Consider the following 18,908-nt stretch of genomic DNA (forward strand, 5'->3'; position numbering starts at 1 on the left):
GGAACAGTGCATCACGTAGAGTTTGAAGTAAGTTTTCCGTTAAAACTGCATTTTTGATGATGTAACTATACAGAAAAAGCATGTGTTCCCCAGCAAGAGTAAGATGCAGTTCACACACACACAAAAAAGAGAAAACCTCAAGTATGATTGAAGTCAGAGCTGCAGGGGGACAAAATTTTTAGGTAGGCTCACTGACTAAATGATTTCAGATCTTAATTGGTTTCTAAATGGACTGCCCTACATACAGTCAGCAGTAGAAGCTATGCTGCTGGATGTCACAGCATTCATAAGCTTAGTTCTGAGCAAAATCCACTGATAAAGACAGTGAGATGTAGTTGAAAGCCCTGGAAACGTTAGAGGACCTTGAAATAAAATTGTTTCGTCAAACTAATTAAGTATTAAGTCTCACTGTCGCCTCATTTAGAACAGCAACCTGGCGGTAACTGACTGTCTCGACTGTGACTCAACCCACCGATGACTGAGCGCCCTCCGAGCTGAAGCGGTACGCCCCTGAGCTGTTGTAGGTGCCCACAGATCCGCGGTAGTCTGGAGACCACTGTCCGCTGCGAGGGTTGGAGAAGGCCACGCTTCCGCTGGACACGATGGCGCCCTCATCGTAGTCGTCCTGGTCGTAGTCCGAATCCTCATCTGGCGGTATGAGCTCCACCAGGTCGTCGGACTGAGCCTCGGACGAAGCCTGGGGGTGGCAGTAGGCCGAGTCCCCACTGGACGAGGCGCTGTGGCAGGCTGGAGGCACTGGTGGTAAAGGCAGCGGCTGGTGAAGCAGGGTGGTCGGCGGCAGCGGTGGGATCACACCGTCGTTGGCGTACGGGTCTTCTTCGGATGAGTCGTCGCTCGTCCGGATCCCGCTCGTCCGCTGGCCGTCTGAGTGGCCGTGCTCACTCGGGTTTGGTGAGTCTTTGAAGGCCTCATCGTCAGCGCCAAACCCTTCATCAACCTCCTCTTCGTCGTTGCCTCTCCTGCGTCCGCCCTCCTTCTCCTTTTCTTCTCCTTCTCTGACACCCAAGGAGCTCTCGATGTTCCTCACGCACTCGTCGATCTCGTCGAAGTTCAGCGAGTCGAGGAACTGCTGCGCCGCCTTGCAGGCTTCGTCTTCCAGCCGCCTGAGCTCCTGGTCGCGGAGGAGCTGCAGGCGGTTCAAGGAGGCCTCGGTCAAGGAGAGCTCCTGACGCTCCTTCTGCCTTTGCAGAGATTGAATCTCCCGCTCCAGCCGCAGGATCTCCTCCACCTGAGACGCCTCGTGAGGACGGATTGCCTCCGCTTCAGATGCCTCCTCGAAGACCTCTGATGACTCCAGCTCCTCCGGAGGCTCCGGCAGTGTTGCGGCTGCTGCTGACAGCTGAGACTGAGCCAGAACCAGGGAGGCTAGCTCTTCAGCGCAATGCACCTCCTCAAGTCTGCTGGCCTCCTCAGCCTGAGGACAGAAAAAAACACATAAATCAAAATATAAATCTGATGGATTCTGAACTTAAACTGAATGTTCTCAAGGCACCAGAATCCATTTGGGATACAATCAGTTTATTGGCAGACCTTATTTTCTCAAAATGGGCGCAATCATTTCAACTTATTCCAACTGTGTGCAGCAATGCTTTTAAGATACTAACACAAATGTCTACAAAATTCTTGAAACAAGTTGATTTAAAATAATCCTGTTGCATTGAGCTTTTTTTTCTTTACTTCTTAGCTTAACTTTTAGATCTAAATAACAGACAAATACAGTTTAAAAAAAAATGTTCCTTAATAATCATTTTCATCGTACCTCTCTGGTGAGTCTCTCAGCCTCCAGCCTCTGTCTCTCCCTGCACAGACACAGACAGACATCAGCTGACAGAAACAGGTGCTAAACGGAGGGTAAAACATTTCTTGTTCTAGGCCCGTCTCTGTGTGTTGTGCACTTCTTGTGCTCTTTAACAGGAATGTTGCATAGCCCCAGGTTTGATGTGTGGTAATTAGCTAAAAGAATGAAGATCTTGAAACTAGAGTTTGACACAGGGACCTTCTTTTAAAGACTGGGCTTTAAGATCAGATAATAAAGTAAAGTTGTATATTTCCAAACAGAATTACAATTAATCACATGATCACGAACCAATTGCCTCACAGTAAATCTGGAGTTTTTGGAGCAGTTGCCCACCCACACACTGGGAATATGTAGAACAGTAAAAATGTTAAAATGTTATTGCCTGGATTTACATAACAATTCCACTAACTACTCCTTTAACCCGACTAGCCCACCTCTCCTTCTCCTCCTCCATCCTCCTGTGGCGCTCCTCTTCCTCCCTCCTCCTCCTCTCCACCAGCAGCTGGCTGTACTCCCGGCGGGCCAGCTGGCCTCGCACACGTTTCTGGAAGGTGAGCGCTGCCCAGCGGAGCAGAAGGAACTTCCTCCTCCAGTAGAAAGCCCGGTAGTTCTTCTGAATGACCACAATGCACTGCAGCAGCTTCCTGTACTGCTTCCTGCACGCAGGACAGCGTCGACAAAAATACTGTCAGTGAACCCAGATGGTGACGTTTAAATACTGCTGTGAACGTGGCATATCGGGTCGTACCTGGCTATGTAGCCCATGACGTGGGCTTGGATGATCATGGCCGCTCTCAGGACCTCCACCTCCCTCTGCTTCTCCAGACGATGCTCCAGAGACTCCCGGAGAAAGACCTGAGGAGGAGGAGGAGGGAGGAAACGAGGAGAGGAGGGGAGGAAGGATGTAAGGAGAGAGAGAGAAAGTGAGGTAAAAAAGAAGATTGTAACATTTAAATGAAGGTTTACAAGGAGCGTGACAAAGGAAAATACAACTTTGACGACTCCAAATCAGGCTGAGATGAAGGTTTACGTGGATGTTCATTGGTTAACCATCTCCTTGTTTTTTTTTTCATGGCAACTGACGACACAACTGCACATTTTAATGGTGTTTTTAGTATGAATGAGTTATTTACTGCTTTATTTCTTCAGTACTGACATGTTTGAATATGTAACAGGTCTATAAATATATGTGTGATGAAACAATATCAAATAAGCACAACAAAAATGGAAACACACTGTGTGAAATATCACACAAAGACAAAAGAAAAGAAGATTTACGACATTCTCCACCGACACACCGTGGAGAGGTTTGTGCTTAACATAGCACATCCATTAAAAACGCTGTATTACACACACGTTATGAATAAAAGATTTACATGTGAACAGAATTAAAAAGAGACAGTCCCTCCTTTTTTCTATAACATCGCCGTTTAACAGACACTCCCTTCCAGGAGAGCGACTGAACTGAACAAAGCAGCCGACGCAAATCAAATCCAGATCCTCCTCTCCTTTTGTTCGAGCCGCTAAAGACCACAGATTACCGCGGCAAGTGATTTCGGCTACATCACTCTGTGAAAAGACCGATCTTACAGGCACTTAGTGCAGCTGCCTGCTATGGGAGCCAAGCTGTCGTCCATTGATAGAGAAACTGGGCCCACTCAGGGCCGCCGGGGGTTAATCCGATTAGGGAGGGAGGAAAATGAGATATGGGACGTGGTCTCGGGCGAGAGAGACGGTGGGGAAATGTCACGGTGCTACAGGGGTTCAGGAGCACAGATTGCCTTTCTCCTGTTGAATGATGTACCGTGTGTGTGTGTGTGTGTGTGTGTGTGTGTGTGTGTGTGTGTTGTTGGCTGAGCGACAGAGTGTTGAATCCTCAGCGGTGAAACACTAATGAGATTTTCAGGGGGAAATGTAAACTCATTAGGGTGATTTGGACGTCACTGACAAGCAGGTTAATTAACAGGGAAACATGCAGTACATGCCAAAGCACGTGCACACACACACACACACACACACACACACACACACACACCAGTGCATTTAAAAGCTTCTGAAACAGCATTTAAAGCATCTGGGCAGATTAAAACTCTATTCATTCACTCTGCGCTAAAGATGGAAACTTGTAGAACATTAATAAAAGAAGTATTCAAAGCAAAGGTAGCCACCAACAAGGAAACATACTCAACAAAGGAACAGAAGAATTATCTGAAGAATGTACTGTAACTTTTGCTGAACAGTGGCCACCGTGTCCACAAGCAGTAACTATAGAATAATGGTAGGTGATAAAATGTATGGGATTAAATTTGTCTAAATCTCAATCAAACAAAGAAAATTAAACTGAAAGTGATTTAAAAATGGTTTTAAACGACCTCAAAGGCAAAATTTACAATAAAACTATACAAGAGTGCAAACATTTAGAGACAATATTCTCTGCTTCTCTTTCCCTGATCTGGATTTCTCTTCAGTTTCAGTTCTGGCTCACAGTGATCATGTGAGCAGGTGTTACAAGGCTGCGTCCACATTGGCCAATTACTTAAAGCACAAGTGGTACGATTCAAAATACTCCCCCACTACTAACTCTTTCTTTATCTCGCAACCAGCGCTCTTAATAATTTAACGTAATAGTTTATTATTATAGCTACATTTGCCAATGAATGCATGGAATAAGATATGATAGTAATACAACTTTTGTTTGTTTGGGCCTTAATCAGCTGCAAGAAAGCTAAAGCTAACGTACTATTCAGCCAGCATTGCTGAAGGACTAATTTCGGTAAAGTTAACGTTGCTACATATGAATCTGGACTGAATTCATCGTTCGGATGTTTTTACGAAGAAATATGTGTAGGTGATTTAGTAAAAGCAGTTATATGTTGAAAATATAGTCATCATATGCCATTAAAATACAGGTTATTCTCTATTAAACTTGATTTTTCAGTGAAATTTAACCACTATTCCAGTTTTCACAGACTTAACTGTGTGGTGAGCTTTATCAGCTGCTCTACCAAGAAACTGGAAGTAAAACAGGAAGTTAAATCAGAAGCCTCTGCTCCATGACATTAATTTCACTTTTTTCGATCGCTTTCTGACCGACCAGGTTCTGCTAAGAGTGTGATTAATGAAATCATAAACTAGCAAGTTATTCCTTCTGGTTTAATGAGCAACTCCACACAGACTGTCACATCCAGACTGTGGAGGTCGGACAGAAGCGTTATGTGTTTGTTTGCTTCCTGATTTATTTCATACTAGTGTTTTAAGACTGAATAACTTCCACATTCACACAAACTAATTACACCTGTCAGACCGTGATTAACCCAAACATCATCGCACTTAAGAGAGCAACACATACATCTATTTTTACTCATTTGAATAAAATTTGACTGTAACAGCTGAAATTAAAGACAAAAATGACTTTATAAGGAGATCTTGCAGAGTTCCTTCTAAAATGTAGTAAAGTACAAGTGAAACGTAGAAATCCTGAGGCCTTTGTTTAATTTCTTTAAAAATAAACAGTGTTTTATAATAAAACACAAAGACATAAAGTAAAAAGCTTGTGGGGAACGGCTCTTTGTTCGTCCTCACAATGCGCGATCAGATTTACGTCCCCACAATGTGATTAAAACAATTCAACACACACAAACAAAGTATGACACACACACACACGCTCACTTTATTTTAACAACTTCAAACATGAATCACACATGCATAAAAAGTGCGGCCTCATGTACGAGTGCACACATTTACATCCCAATGAATTGAACAACTAATCCTTTTTAATCGTTACTATGCTAATTAGTGGAGCGAAAGCCTCCCTAAGCCCCGGTGCACTTTTTGATTCTTGCTGTCGGGGCCTTCAGGGAGCGTCGCTCGCCGTGACAGGTCGGCCCCGTGGAGAGAACAGAATCCTGGGAGAAGCAAGCGGGCCCACATCACTTCCAAGAAATTAAGTTTGTGGCTATAAAAAAAACTAACAAACAAACAACAACAAAAAAAGCCCCGTTCTCCCAGACAACAGTCAGGACATGTGCCAGCTGAAAGCAGCTGGAGGCGGCGTAAATCTGACTGCGAGAGGCAGCGGGACAAAGTAGACGAATCCCTCGGAGAGAGATAGAATTGATTTAATGCTTTACAGACAGTCGCAGCGGCAAGAACCGCTTTCAGACACGCTGCTGACACCGCCAAGGTTAGAGGCTCTACAAAAGGGCTTTCAGGTGACGTAACACGCCCCCTGGTGGCAGCCATATTGGATGTTCTAAAGAAAAGTCTGCAAGTGTGTTTCTGTCAAAAAGTGATTGAAACCAACAAAGACTTGACAGACTCATAAAGTCAGGAAGGAGCATAAACTTTACCACCGAGTAATCACACAGTCAACACACTGAACCACGTCTCTGTAATGACTACAGTTGTGGCGGTTGACCCCGCGAACCCTGCGACAACGCCAATTATCACGTGTTTTTGTACCAAAACAAACATGGACGGCAGCCAGCTGCTTGTACTGTTTGTATGCAGAGCGATTTGTGCTGAAAAGGCTGTTTAGCTCTTTGATTTGATCTTGTAGAGACATTTGTTCTCATTTCAGTTGTCCAGTGCTCTCTCTCTCACACCTCACCACATCTTCTTCTTCTTCTGTTTATTTACCGGTGCGTCTCCCTCTGTGATACTCAAGTGATGTCTTCCGTTGCAAAAATATCAAACTTGTTTTTAAAACTCTTTGAGAACGACTGGCAGCGACTAGATCTGCAGACTTCAGATTAAAGTCTTTACACTTTATGATTTCATCAACACCAACTGACCTCCACCAATCATCACACACGAATCAGATTCATAATCAGCTCAATAGACACTGTCTCAACCATGTAATGCTAAAAAAAGAATATGTTCCCATCAGTCTTACAAGTATAACGTTATTTTGTGCCATTTTTCAAATACCTGGTATAACATTCAGGGGTTTTTTGTGTAAAAATTGATAAAAGCATGAAAGACTAGTGAATTCAGGTGATACTTGTTCCACTTTAACACTGTAGCTCTGACTTTTAATTCAGTTTCTTGGGCCATTGTTGGTTTCTGGACAAACAGACACACACACACATAAAGCATTCATCCACACACACACACACACATACACTTCCTCCACTGCTGTCACCTCCTGCAGCATCACATGGTCATGCTGTGATTAGGGATCTGTGTCCCCCATCTGTCATTTCCCCACAGAAATACTCACACACACACACACACACACACACACACACACACACACACACACACACACGGGCAGCAGGTATATTCTTTCTGATTCAGTGTAGTGGAAGAAGACAGTGATAGACTGAAGGGATGTAAGCTGGATCCAATAACGTTGAATTCCATGCTTCAGGTGCTCTAGACTTCAATTATTCATGATCTCTCTCTCTCACTCACACACACACACACGCAGCCTGCAGTCATACAGGTACCTGCGCTCTGGAATGGTTTCATCAAACTGGATTTGTAAAACCCATGAAGCCAAATTAAGCCTTGAGGGGAGCAGAGTTCAGCCAAAATGGATTGGCGTCCCCCGGGCGGCGAGACAAGTCCGCATCCAATCACATTCCATATTAGCTCGGAGAATACGGATCAGCCGGTGCGAGCCGGAGGCAGAACGAGAACGGCAGGACATTCAGAAGCTCGTGGTGGTTTGACAGGAAAAAAAGTCAATTCTACTGTAAATAACTGAGCCGAAGGGATTTATTTCACTGCTGAGAGACATGCAAATACCAGGTTCAAGTCATGAGAAAACCAATTTAAATTAACGGTTGTCGACTTATTTTTTGAATTTGGCAAAGGAGACGTTTTAAAAACATAAATTAAGTTTAATTTCTGTACAGAATGTTTGTATCTGTTTAGTTTTGACTCTTTCTACAGGGTCTCTATGTGCAACACAAAGTCAAACTACGCAGTTAAAAAGCAAAGTTTAACACTTTACAGCAGTCCGTCTGCCTCAGAAAACACATTGTTCTGCTGTGATAATGATGATCAGTGCTGATAAAGTCAACTTGGATCCACTCTGGTATTAAACATATTGACGCTCGGACCAGAATGAATATAATTTGACCTCAGTTTGACTGGTCTCTGTTTCTATGAACCAGGTTATGGACCTCAAATTCATGGTCAAGGCAAAAATATAGTCCTCAAAGGGGAAATTCATGTGTTCAAATGCAATAAAAACATCAAAACAGGACATGAAGATGACATTTCGAGTCATTTTGTAAGAAAAAGAGTCCAAATTCTCTGATTCCAGCTTCTCAAATGGTTTCTTTAGTCCTTTATGAGAGTAAACTGAATAATTTTGGGTTGTTGTGATGGTTGTGATAAAAGAAGATGTTCACAGACAAAACCACTTCATGTGAGTATGATTAAAAAGCCAAGAACATCTGTCCTCACCTTGGTCTTTCCCAGCTGCCATTCTGCACTGCTGCTGTCGTAGAGATGCAGCAGCTGGACGCAGCGTCCTCTGGGGTCATCTGGCATCAACGGGCCCCGCATCAACACCTTGTACCTGGAAATAAGAGGATTTGATGTGGATTCTTTTGGTATCTGAGTTTCTGTATCAATATATATATGACATAAAACAGAAGATGATGTATGTGTTTATGCATGAGTGGAATAATACGCCGAACATCGACAAACCTGGAGCAGAAGTCCTGGAAAGGTCTCCGGATGGGGAAGCCGGTGCGTCGAATCTTGACCGTCTCCAACATGCCGGAATATCTGAGCTGGTTCAGAACCACCGTCTGGTCGAAATGATCAGGCATCTGGAGGCAGACAGTGATGATGGAAATTTAAACTCAAAACCAGGAGACAGTTGTTGGGTTCAACGAATGGGCCAGATGTGTCATAATGGTGAAAACACAGGCCTGGATTTTTCCAATATTAATTCATTTAGGAATGTACTTCATAGATGAAACTGTTTCTTTTGGACTGTTTCCAACTGCAAATGTAGTTTTTCTCATTACTAAGTGAGGACAAACAGAATCAGAGCAAACTATTAACACAAATTTGGCAAAAAAAACTCATATATGAAAATGTTTACTCTGTGTTGCACAAGCAGCTAAGGATGTAATTGTAGATTTGCTTTCTACTGATAACAAAAGTTTTGAAGTTTAACTATGAAAGTGAAAAGTTTCTTCAGGGACCAAATGCTTTTGCTGGAGGGCCAGATACCACTACTCCAAACTGTCATTTTTCATCTGAAATGGCAACTTTTAGGCCACATATAAATATTATAATAGCTAAAAGGCTGAATATTTCAAGATAAAATAAAATTATGGAAATCCAGGAACAAATATCTAATAAAAGACTCAGATCTTTAATTGTGGAAATACTCTGATAAGTTTAATAAATGACAATATGTCTGTTGACAGTATCAATGAAAAACTTCTGCAGGTTTCAACTGAAACACAGAAATCAGCTCTATATGAATGTAAAATCTCAAAAGAACAACAGCATCCTGCAGCATCAGCTGATGATGTAATGAGACACTTTAACACTGCAGGACATTTGTATTAATGTTCTTCTGTAGTCAATTCAGTCTGACGTTCTCACAACACTATTACATCAGTATTGACAATCTAGGATGCCGAACACAATATGCTCCTATTATCCAGCACAGCGTTTGACGTGGGTGCAATTTGTTTCACAGCTGAGGTGATTGATTTTGATTCTGACTCGATTCCTGTTCGACTGTTTACAGCAGTGACAGAGTACTTTAGTGTGATGAAACTGAACAAACACAACATCTGACGTATGGTCACCTTATACTGTGCCAACAAACACTCGCCTTTTAACACATCCAAGAGACGCAGAGCAACATTATCATCCCATGGGAGTCTTGTTTGTGTCCAGCTGATTAGATAGAAGCTCTGGTTTAATCTCCACCAATCTCCTGAGAAAAGTATTTAGCTGCTAGATGTTCCACTTTGTTCACCAGCTAGACTCTAAATCTATCTGTCTGCCGTTTGGTTCTGGCTTGGTGGGTTGAGAAGAGCTTGTTTGCTGAAGAAAAGCTACCTGCTGTTCCTTGAAATGAGAGTGTTGACACTGTACCATTCCTTAAATGTGACATAAAAACCAAAACTATGGGCTAAAAGTGACCAAAAAGGAGCAAAAAGGCCCTTTAAATTCAGACATTTGATTTCATCTCATTCCTCGAGTGCCGAAACAGTCAAACTATGTCATGTGACGTCTGCAGCTAAACCGCACGCCGCTTCCATCCCTTTAAAAACATCCACGCACATTATACGTACGCACATACATCACGCTGCATACCGCTCATGCACAACTTTGAACTCAGAAAGAGACGCGCGTCTGACAGCAACAAATCAACCCCCCCACCCCTCCCTTCCCAAAAAACACACTTGGCATTGAGATACCATTATTACTTACAGAAGTGCATTCAGAGAAAGCCAGTTTCCTGGGGTGCCCTCTCACCCTGTAACCTCAGTAGGCGTCGGGGGGTCTCAGAATAAGAGGGTGCTTTCATACCCGCTCGTAATGCCCCCTTTATTCAGCGCCCATCTCCCCTGATAGCTCGTTGATGGGCCCATTTGAGCTGCTGAGATGAAGGGAAAGGCCAATTCACAACCAGATCTTGACTGAGTGATTGAATGGCGCCCTTTAACTGCCACTGGCCGCAGAGGAGACCTCATTAGCATAACCCGCATTTGCATACGGCCGGGCTGAAGCAGTACAAAGCCGAGCGGTGTCAGGAAGCTGCCCTCTGCCTCCTGGCTTTCTTTTCTTCCCTGTTTTTTTTTTATCTCCTTCGTTTCCTCTTTTCGCTCAGATTCTGGCTGGTTTTTGGGGACGTCAACAACTGCTGTGTTCGGAGACAGGCGGAGCTTCTTTTTCTCTTTTTTGGTCTCTAGATCTTTTACAGCTGACGGTAAATGAAATTTCTCCTCCTCTATCTATCTGTCTTTTTTTTTTTTTCTCTGAAATGCAATTTGAAGAAGTTTCAAGCTGTGTCAAAGATCTGCAGCCAAAGAGATTGCTTTCTTACTTCAACCGTGACATTTTCTATTTCAGAAAAGTCCATTTTGTTCTTTTTTATTCTGTGTTTCTCATCATGAATAAAAGCTGCCTGACACAAGAATGTATTGCTCAACCCCAAATGATTCTTAAATAGAATAATGTTCTTTGACTCATTATGGGATCCTGTCAAATATGTCAAATGAATACAGCTTTTGTACCTTAAAAAAGTGAGCTTAGAAGATCCTAAAGTGTTGTTTTATTGCAGCAGTGTGACCATTTAAAGTCAATAAATGGCCAAAAGTATGAGGACAGGCCATGTACTCTTGCACATGTTGGTGAAGATTGTTTTCCCTGGTTTGACCACTTAGTTCTGGTGAAAAGAAAATTTTAATGCTACAGCATACAATCATAAGTTAGATGCTCTTATAGTTGAATGGGAGCAAATCCCTGCAGCCAGCTTCCAAAATCTGATGTCAAGCCTTCTCAGAAGAGTGGAGGCCCCACATATTTTTGGTCATGTAGACTAGAATTCATCATGTTTTCTTAAAAGTTTTAGATTGTTTAGAAAATGATGCTACTTTTAGCCATATCCTTCTGACTTAAAGATGTTTTGGGACAATATTCATTAGGAAATTACTCAGTTTCTGGTCTGTATTAATTATAATTCTCCACAGTTGGGGAGAATGCCAAGTAAATTGGCTAAAATCCATCAATCATCAGCTCAGAACAACAACAGTGATGTAAATCAGCATCCAGAGACAGACAGACCATCTCTTCTACTCATCTCGTCTTCTACAGGGGGCGTGACAACAATAGCCCCGGAGGGTAAACTCAGTGTCTTTCTCAGCCCAACTTCCCTGCTAAAATACTCAGAGCTCAGGGCATTCAGCGGGACAAAAGGGGAGGGGGGGGGGGGGGGCGTGACAATTCGCTCCCGAGGGGGTTGGGAACCTGGGGGGTTAGTGTGAAAAAGGCAAACATGGGAAGACAACCAAACTCAGGATGAGCCGTCCACCTCTGTACGACCAGACGACACAGAGAGCTGTAAAGATGTTTTTTAGTCATTTTTCAGTCTGCATGACTGTCCTATATTGTCCCTGTATTCTATTCATTCACTGATAAGACTGTGAGTACAAACCAACTGTTGGGGATACAAAATAAAATCAAGATTAAACTCCTCCACCATACAGTATATACAGATACCAAAGTGTCGGCTGATTGACTCCCATTCAAAACTCAGTGCAGTCCAACTTTGTACTGGGACGCTCTGCTGCTCTGCAGTTTACTTGCAGGGCAGCAAATACTTGCAACAGATGTCTGCAGGTACGGTTATTGGATAGCAACGACCACGTTTCTGTTGCATACCTGTTGGTTTGAATCAATAAACCGGACTGAGATGCCCCAGGAAAAGTCATCTTCAATCTCATCTGGAACATCTGGCCAACAATTCCTCAGACTGTTGTGTGCCTAGACGTAAGTCTTTACTGGCTACTTTCCAGTTAGTCATGATATAAGGTTGCAGCAGGTGGCAGCGACAGATAACTGACGTTATGACTCAGAGAGCATGAAATGAGACTTTGGTGAAACAAATACTGCTCAGGTGACCTTTGGTGAGTCTGGTAATATGTTTGGTATAATACAGAATATCCGCTGATGACATTTAAAGCTATAGTGATTCAAAAAGGTCTGCAACTAATTATTATTTTGAATATCAATTCATTAATTGTTGATTTTACCTTTACAATGATATGAAATTGTGAAAAACACCAATCAAAATTTCCTCGAGTAAGAATGCTTTCAAATTTCTTATTTTATCTGACCAACAGTCAAACATATGATATTAAACAAGTTTCTACATTTGTTCTACTTTTAAAGTTCAATGCGTTGTCTTTGAAGTCCACATTCTTGCTTTAACTGGAGGACCTCGAGCATCTAAAAACCCAGATCTCTGTGGTTTTTTTCTTCTTTGTCAGGAGTCTTGTTTGCTTCTGAGCATCCAGGTCTGAATGTGGGAACCGGCGAGGATTAACACTCACTGCTCAGTAGGGACTCCTTCACTGAATTTTGGGGAATCCCCGGAACAATGTTTCTGGCTCATAGATGGACATAAATCCAACCTAAATCCCTGACCCTGCTGGATTTAAGCTTGACCCAGTTTGGAGGAGGATTCTTGTGAGTTTGAATTTTCTCAGAAACATCAGTGGACACAAAGGAAACCTGCAGAGGAATTCCAGCTCAAATGAAACCAATAAGTAAAACATTCTACCTTCTTTGTGCCATTATGAGAGTTGGCTAAGGTCTTAACCATTTTCGCACAGATTGATCACTACTGAATGAACCAAATCAAAATGTGTTGTAGCAAATAGCAGGTCAAGATCACTTGAAGCGCTACTTTTCCTTTTAAAAAGGAAAATCAGAGGAGCTTTGCTCTCGAACTGCAGCAGCAATTATTTTCATTGTTTATTCATCAGTTTTCTGATGAATTGATTACTGGTTAAGTCTCTACAATGCCCCGAAATCAGTGAAAAATGGCCATTTAAATTTCCCAGAACCACAAGTGACAACTTCGGATTGCTTGTTTTGGTCCAAAACCAAAAATGAACTCAATATATATACTGACATAAAACAGAGAAAAGCAGCAAATTGTCGCATTTCAGAAACTGGAACCAAGCAAATGATTGGCAACGACTTGCACAAATATTGTTAGTGAATGATTTCCTGTCAATCATCTAATTGATTAATGATTTCAGAGCTACTACGGTCCAAACAGTAACTTTTCAATGTGCTTCAACTGTTCTGAGAAAAAGACAGAAATAAACAGAAATAAACAGAAATAAACAAACAGTAAGTAAAACCGAAAAAAACAACAAAAGAGATTAAAACTACACAAAATCTTAAAATCTGAGCATGACAAAACACACGACTGAAGGAAGCGACTCACGTTATGTCTCAGCTTAATGTCACAAAGCTCGATTTCAGAAAACTATCTCAGCTGTGTATTTTGGAATAAACAGCAGGCAACATATCAAAAGTGCAATTATCCCATCCCATTGTGTCCCATTAGAAGAACTGAGCTTGTCTTATAAAAACAATCAGCCGAACATCAGAGAAACTACTTTCTCTTCATTATCATATCATTAACTGCTCCTCATTATGTATTCAAACTCATTCATGTTTGCACTCTGAGCTCAAATTACAATCACCATCTTAATAATAATCTTGCAGTCGAGTCAAATGTCTTTTTTTTCCATCTTGACATTCACTGAAAGCCTTCGAGTCCAATTAAAGAGACAACAAACAGGAATCATTGGTGGAACTCTGTGTTCGTCCAGTGTATTACATTATGAAATTACACAGCGATAATGAGACCGATGAGACTCGTTCTTGCTGCTCAATGAATTAAGAAACACAAGGTTGCGTCTTTTGGGGGTTTAGTTAAAAAAATGACAAGCATCGGCTCTGAATTTGGTGGTTTTCTTCTGATATGCAACTTGATTTTTGTCCGGGTAGAGAGAATCTATAAAGAACACAAATAAGCCTCAACAGTTTTCCCACCTTTGTACCAAATTTAAGCCTCTTGCCATCTGAAAACTGCAGCAAAAGTCAATATATTGATATCCCTTAATTAGTCCTGCGGCTCTATTTAACTCATCTTCATGTCTGATTAGATATGTCTTTGTGGTTGATCAAACTGGTGTCAACATCTTCAGACATTAAATGCATGTTTGATAATGTCATAATGACAGGTAAGGTTCCTCAGGTGGAGAACAACTTCAGTATTTGTCTACATTTAGTTTCACGATTGATTTCACAGAGCAGATCGATTCATTTTGAGCAGAAGCTACTTTTTTATAAGAGAGATTCCTCATATGCAAAAGACTGAAAATCAAACTGCAGCCTGAAATAATGACAGACTCTCTTTGTGCGTCTGTCATGCAACCCAAAAAAAAAAAGAAGAGAGAAACCGCTGCATGTCACCTCATTCCACAGCACTTAAACCCCCGTGCAACAAGCGTGCACTTGAACGCATCGCTTCCCCGTAAAACAAAACAGAAGGTCTCACCGTGCATCGTAGCTCGCCGCTCTGAATCCTTCAAGGTTTTCAGATCAGGGGTAAAAAATGACAGAAAACTTCCCAAAGCTGCTGCTGCTGTCTGTCCGTCTCTCTCTCTCCTCAACACACTCACACACTCTGCCACCACAGAGTCAAACAAAGGCTTTCAAACCCCGAACTCCACTCCCCTTTTTGTGTGGAGAGGGGAGGGACGTGGTTGCCATGGCGATGCATCTCCTGCTGAGGCTAATTTGTGCGGGCCACTTGTAGGGCCTGACAAGAGATGTGTGTGTGTGTGTGTGTGTGTGTGTGTGTGTGTGTGAAAGAGAGAGAGAGAGAGCAGGCTGTTTACATTCAAACGCGGCAGTGATTTTTGTTTCCACTCATTGTAGTGAACTGAGGAGGTGTCACACTGGTCTGATGAACCGGTGTGACACTGCCTCAGACTGGCTAAACTGGACTGAACAGAATATATTTATCATGAGTCTTGATGGGAAATAGAGCAGAGTGATCATACAATGTGGGGTTATATCATTTTCATAATCTTATCAACTCAGTGGACTTCAATTAGCATTAACATTATAAAAAGAAATGTATAAAAGTTTTATGAGATGTTTTTTTCTATAATTCAGCCTCCATCTTTGGTCCTGAACATTTGTTTTGCTCTTTCTAAACTTCTCAATAACCTCTTCCTTGGATTTTCTGTTGGAGTTTTTTCGTACAGATGGCTTCTTTTTCTTCTTCTATTCATTCTAAATAAACCAGATTGTAAATATTTCACCTCCGAGTTAACAGGACCAAGTGCCCAGCAAATGTTCACATCAGACCACCGTCATCCAGTTTCATAAACTGGATAAAAGCTGAATCACTGCCAGGACCAAGAAATTAGACAGATCCATTGATTTATCTGAACATTTCACTGATTATAGTTTAAACTGATTACAGCCAGAGCCAATGTGTCTGAGTGTGTGTGTCTGAGTGTGTGTGTGTGTGTCTGAGTGTGTGTGTGTGTGTGTGTGTCTGTTGTTACATGCAGTTTGTTTTACAGACACAAAAATACACAACGTACTGTCAATACATGTCTATTCCTGCTAACAACAAGAACACAAATCAATAGATTCTGATCATTCTGCATGATCTGCTGTTGTTACTGTCAAAACACACACACACACACACACACACACACACACACACACACACACACACACACACAAGCTAAAACACTCCTTGAAGTAGGATGGGGTTGCTGTGGTGACGGCCAACTGCATTTGATGCGCGTTCATGATGAGTGTGACAGCTTTTTATGAGCGACCGCACATGTATGTGTGTGTGTGTGTGTGTGTGTGTGTGTGTGTGTGTGTGTGTAGGTCTGTCATAGGCTACTTTCAGGGACAAATTTCAGACTAAAGACCAGTTAACTTGTCCCCATTGTCCCCAATTGGTAAAATGCTGATTTTTGGGTCAGTGGTTATGGTTAAGGGTAAGTCTCCAGGAAATTAATGTAAATCTATGTAATGTCCCCAAAAGTGACCTAGGACGACATGTGTGTGTATGTGTGCATGTGAATTAGTGTTATTGTGTGTGTCAGACATGAAGAAAACGGTTTATAAATACTGACATCTGCCTGTTCATCATTCTTTCATACATGCTGTATGAACTTCTGACTGTTAATCACACACACAAGTAAATATTTTCACAGAATATAAAGTTATAAGATCAAAATAACTTAAGGAAACATTATATAAGTGTATTATAAGTATTACTATTATAATACAATGATGTCTTTATGATGTCATGACTTTATTTACTCATTAAACTTAAAAACTGTAAAAGGTAGTAAGCGTGTCATGTAGACGACATGCTGTTTATTGAGGAAAATACAAAACCTGCTTGACAAAAATTAGATTTTAAACAGGAGAGACAGACTTGCAACAGGAAATCTAAACCTTGTGTTATCAGTTTTTTGCTCTGAAATGTATTGATTAGTTCGTTTTTAGCTAATCAAGGAAGCAAAATCCTGTGTTTACTTCCAGGCGGAATCAGAGACAAGCGTTTTAGGTGTGTGGTCATCTGAAAATGAACAGTGCATGCACAAACATGTGTGTGCTTGTATGTATATATATATGTGTGTGTGTGTGTGTCCTGGTTGTATTTAAAGTCAACGGTCTGTCTACACTATTATACATTCTGTCAATATATTGATATTTCCACAGAGACTCTGTTGACCATCTGCAGGAGTCCCATGACACACTGTTACATCACTGCACCCAAAATAGCAATTAGTCAGTCAGTCAACCTCTACTCACTTCCACTAAATGTTTTCACTGATCAAAATCAGTCAGAATATACTGTTATAAACTCACACAGTATCATCATCATCATCATCCTCGCTTCTTTCTCCGCCTCCGAGCCTTCCTCCTCTCTGACACCTGCTCAGAGTCAAACAGGCAGATGACAGGGACGCCTCTCGGGGGCTTTTAGGGGCCACGTGTCTTGTTGCCCTGACCCCTTGTTTCCCCTGGGGGTGTAGGGGATGGAGCCCCTCATCCCACCCCTCCCTCCCTCTTCTTCTTCCCTCACTGCATTAAGCTCCATTTAAAAGTCATCATCAAGCCTTGTTTAACATTCGATCAGCAGAGGAGAGCAGACGGTCGCGTTTCGCCTCATAAAAACTCGCCGGCTGTCCAGCTGGTCTCCCAGAGGACACTGAGGACCCTCCAGTCTGTGAGTGTCTGATCTACTGTATGTATCTCTCTCTGTATATCTATTAAATATAAGAACAAACAGGCCCTGAACATTTTAGACTTTCCATGTTTACTTATACGTCTTTATTTATCTTCAGCATGACTTTACAAGATTTGAACTGTAATATTACAGTTTCTGATCATTCAAAACCAAATTATTAATCAGTTTTTATTTTATTTGAGCAGTTTCTCTTCTGGTAAGAAAAAATATTTTCATCCTTCTTCTTTGCCTTTATTGTGTCTCCTCTCTTAGCAAGCTTCTCACTAGATGAGGTAACCATAATGTGACCTTTGACCTCCTCATAATCTATCGCAGGTAGTATGACGTGAAGCTCATCCTGCTGTCATCCTCACTGTCAGTCACTCTGCACACCTGCATTCATTGTGATTAAAATATAACAAATAATAAGAAAATCTTTCAGGATTCACACTTGAACCAAAGCTGCTCCAACAACTTAATTCCTTATCATTTTACATTTTTTAATATTTTACTTGAGTATAAACATTTTTTTTGCAATAAATAAACTAATTTTTATATAAGTCAAAATCTTCAAATGGAAATGTTTTCCTGAATTAAATAAAATATATGAATAAATGAACAAAACTGTGATTTAAATGAAGCAAGAATAAGAATCTGACAAAGCATCTTTTGACTTTGATTCAGTGCTACAGACAAAGTTTGGTCGAAATAAATTAAAGTCCTCCTACATTTAAAAATGTTGTTTGAGCTTCACTGTGCAGAGTTTGACACTAGAAGTCTGTTTTCACATTTATCTGCTGAAAGAGGAAAGTTTCTCTGAGCTTATTGAATATCTGATTTTAAGGGGCGGGACTATGATCATGATTTGTGATGATCACAACTAGTTTGCAGCCAATCGTGGTCCAGTATTTACACTGAGAATGGACTTTACAGTGAAGTAGGAGATATCTTGTGTCCTGCAGTTAAACTTGTGAAATTAAATATATTTACATATTCATAGATTCTGCAGTTTTTAATGACGGAGAAGGAGAATGAGCCATTTCAAGGATTTTAATATGGTAATTATAAGTTCTTGTCTGGAAGGATCTTTAAGGTTTGATACTCAACCCCAACTTATAAAAAATATTAAACACATAACCACACATATACATACGTGTACAAACTGATATGGGAGCAATGAAGTCACACACACGGCTGATGTAGGACAAAAAAGAAAAAAACACACTGCCTGTACACACACACAGTAACGGACAGAAGGGCCCTCTGTGTGTGTGTGTGTGTTTGTGTGTGTGTGTGTGTGTGTGT

General features: G+C 41.5%; 1 protein-coding gene across 2 annotated transcripts in view; it reads right to left on the bottom strand.

Annotated features, from left to right (window-relative positions):
• The window catches only part of myo10 (myosin X), a 151,065-nt gene that overhangs the window by 14,119 nt on the left and 118,038 nt on the right, over positions 1-18,908 (bottom strand). For both annotated transcript variants that reach the window (XR_010931006.1, XM_067606797.1), the window contains 6 exons: positions 8,483-8,607; positions 8,237-8,351; positions 2,568-2,674; positions 2,254-2,475; positions 1,781-1,820; positions 473-1,435 (listed from right to left, as the gene is read on the bottom strand). Coding sequence is in view for 1 of the 2 variants with exons in the window: in XM_067606797.1 (XP_067462898.1) it covers positions 473-1,435; positions 1,781-1,820; positions 2,254-2,475; positions 2,568-2,674; positions 8,237-8,351; positions 8,483-8,607 (1,572 nt within the window). In the remaining variant the exon portion in view is untranslated. The remainder of the gene's footprint in view (positions 1-472; positions 1,436-1,780; positions 1,821-2,253; positions 2,476-2,567; positions 2,675-8,236; positions 8,352-8,482; positions 8,608-18,908) is intronic.

This window comes from Thunnus thynnus, chromosome 12, assembly GCF_963924715.1.
Source record: "Thunnus thynnus chromosome 12, fThuThy2.1, whole genome shotgun sequence".
Classification (NCBI taxonomy): Eukaryota; Metazoa; Chordata; class Actinopteri; order Scombriformes; family Scombridae; genus Thunnus; species Thunnus thynnus.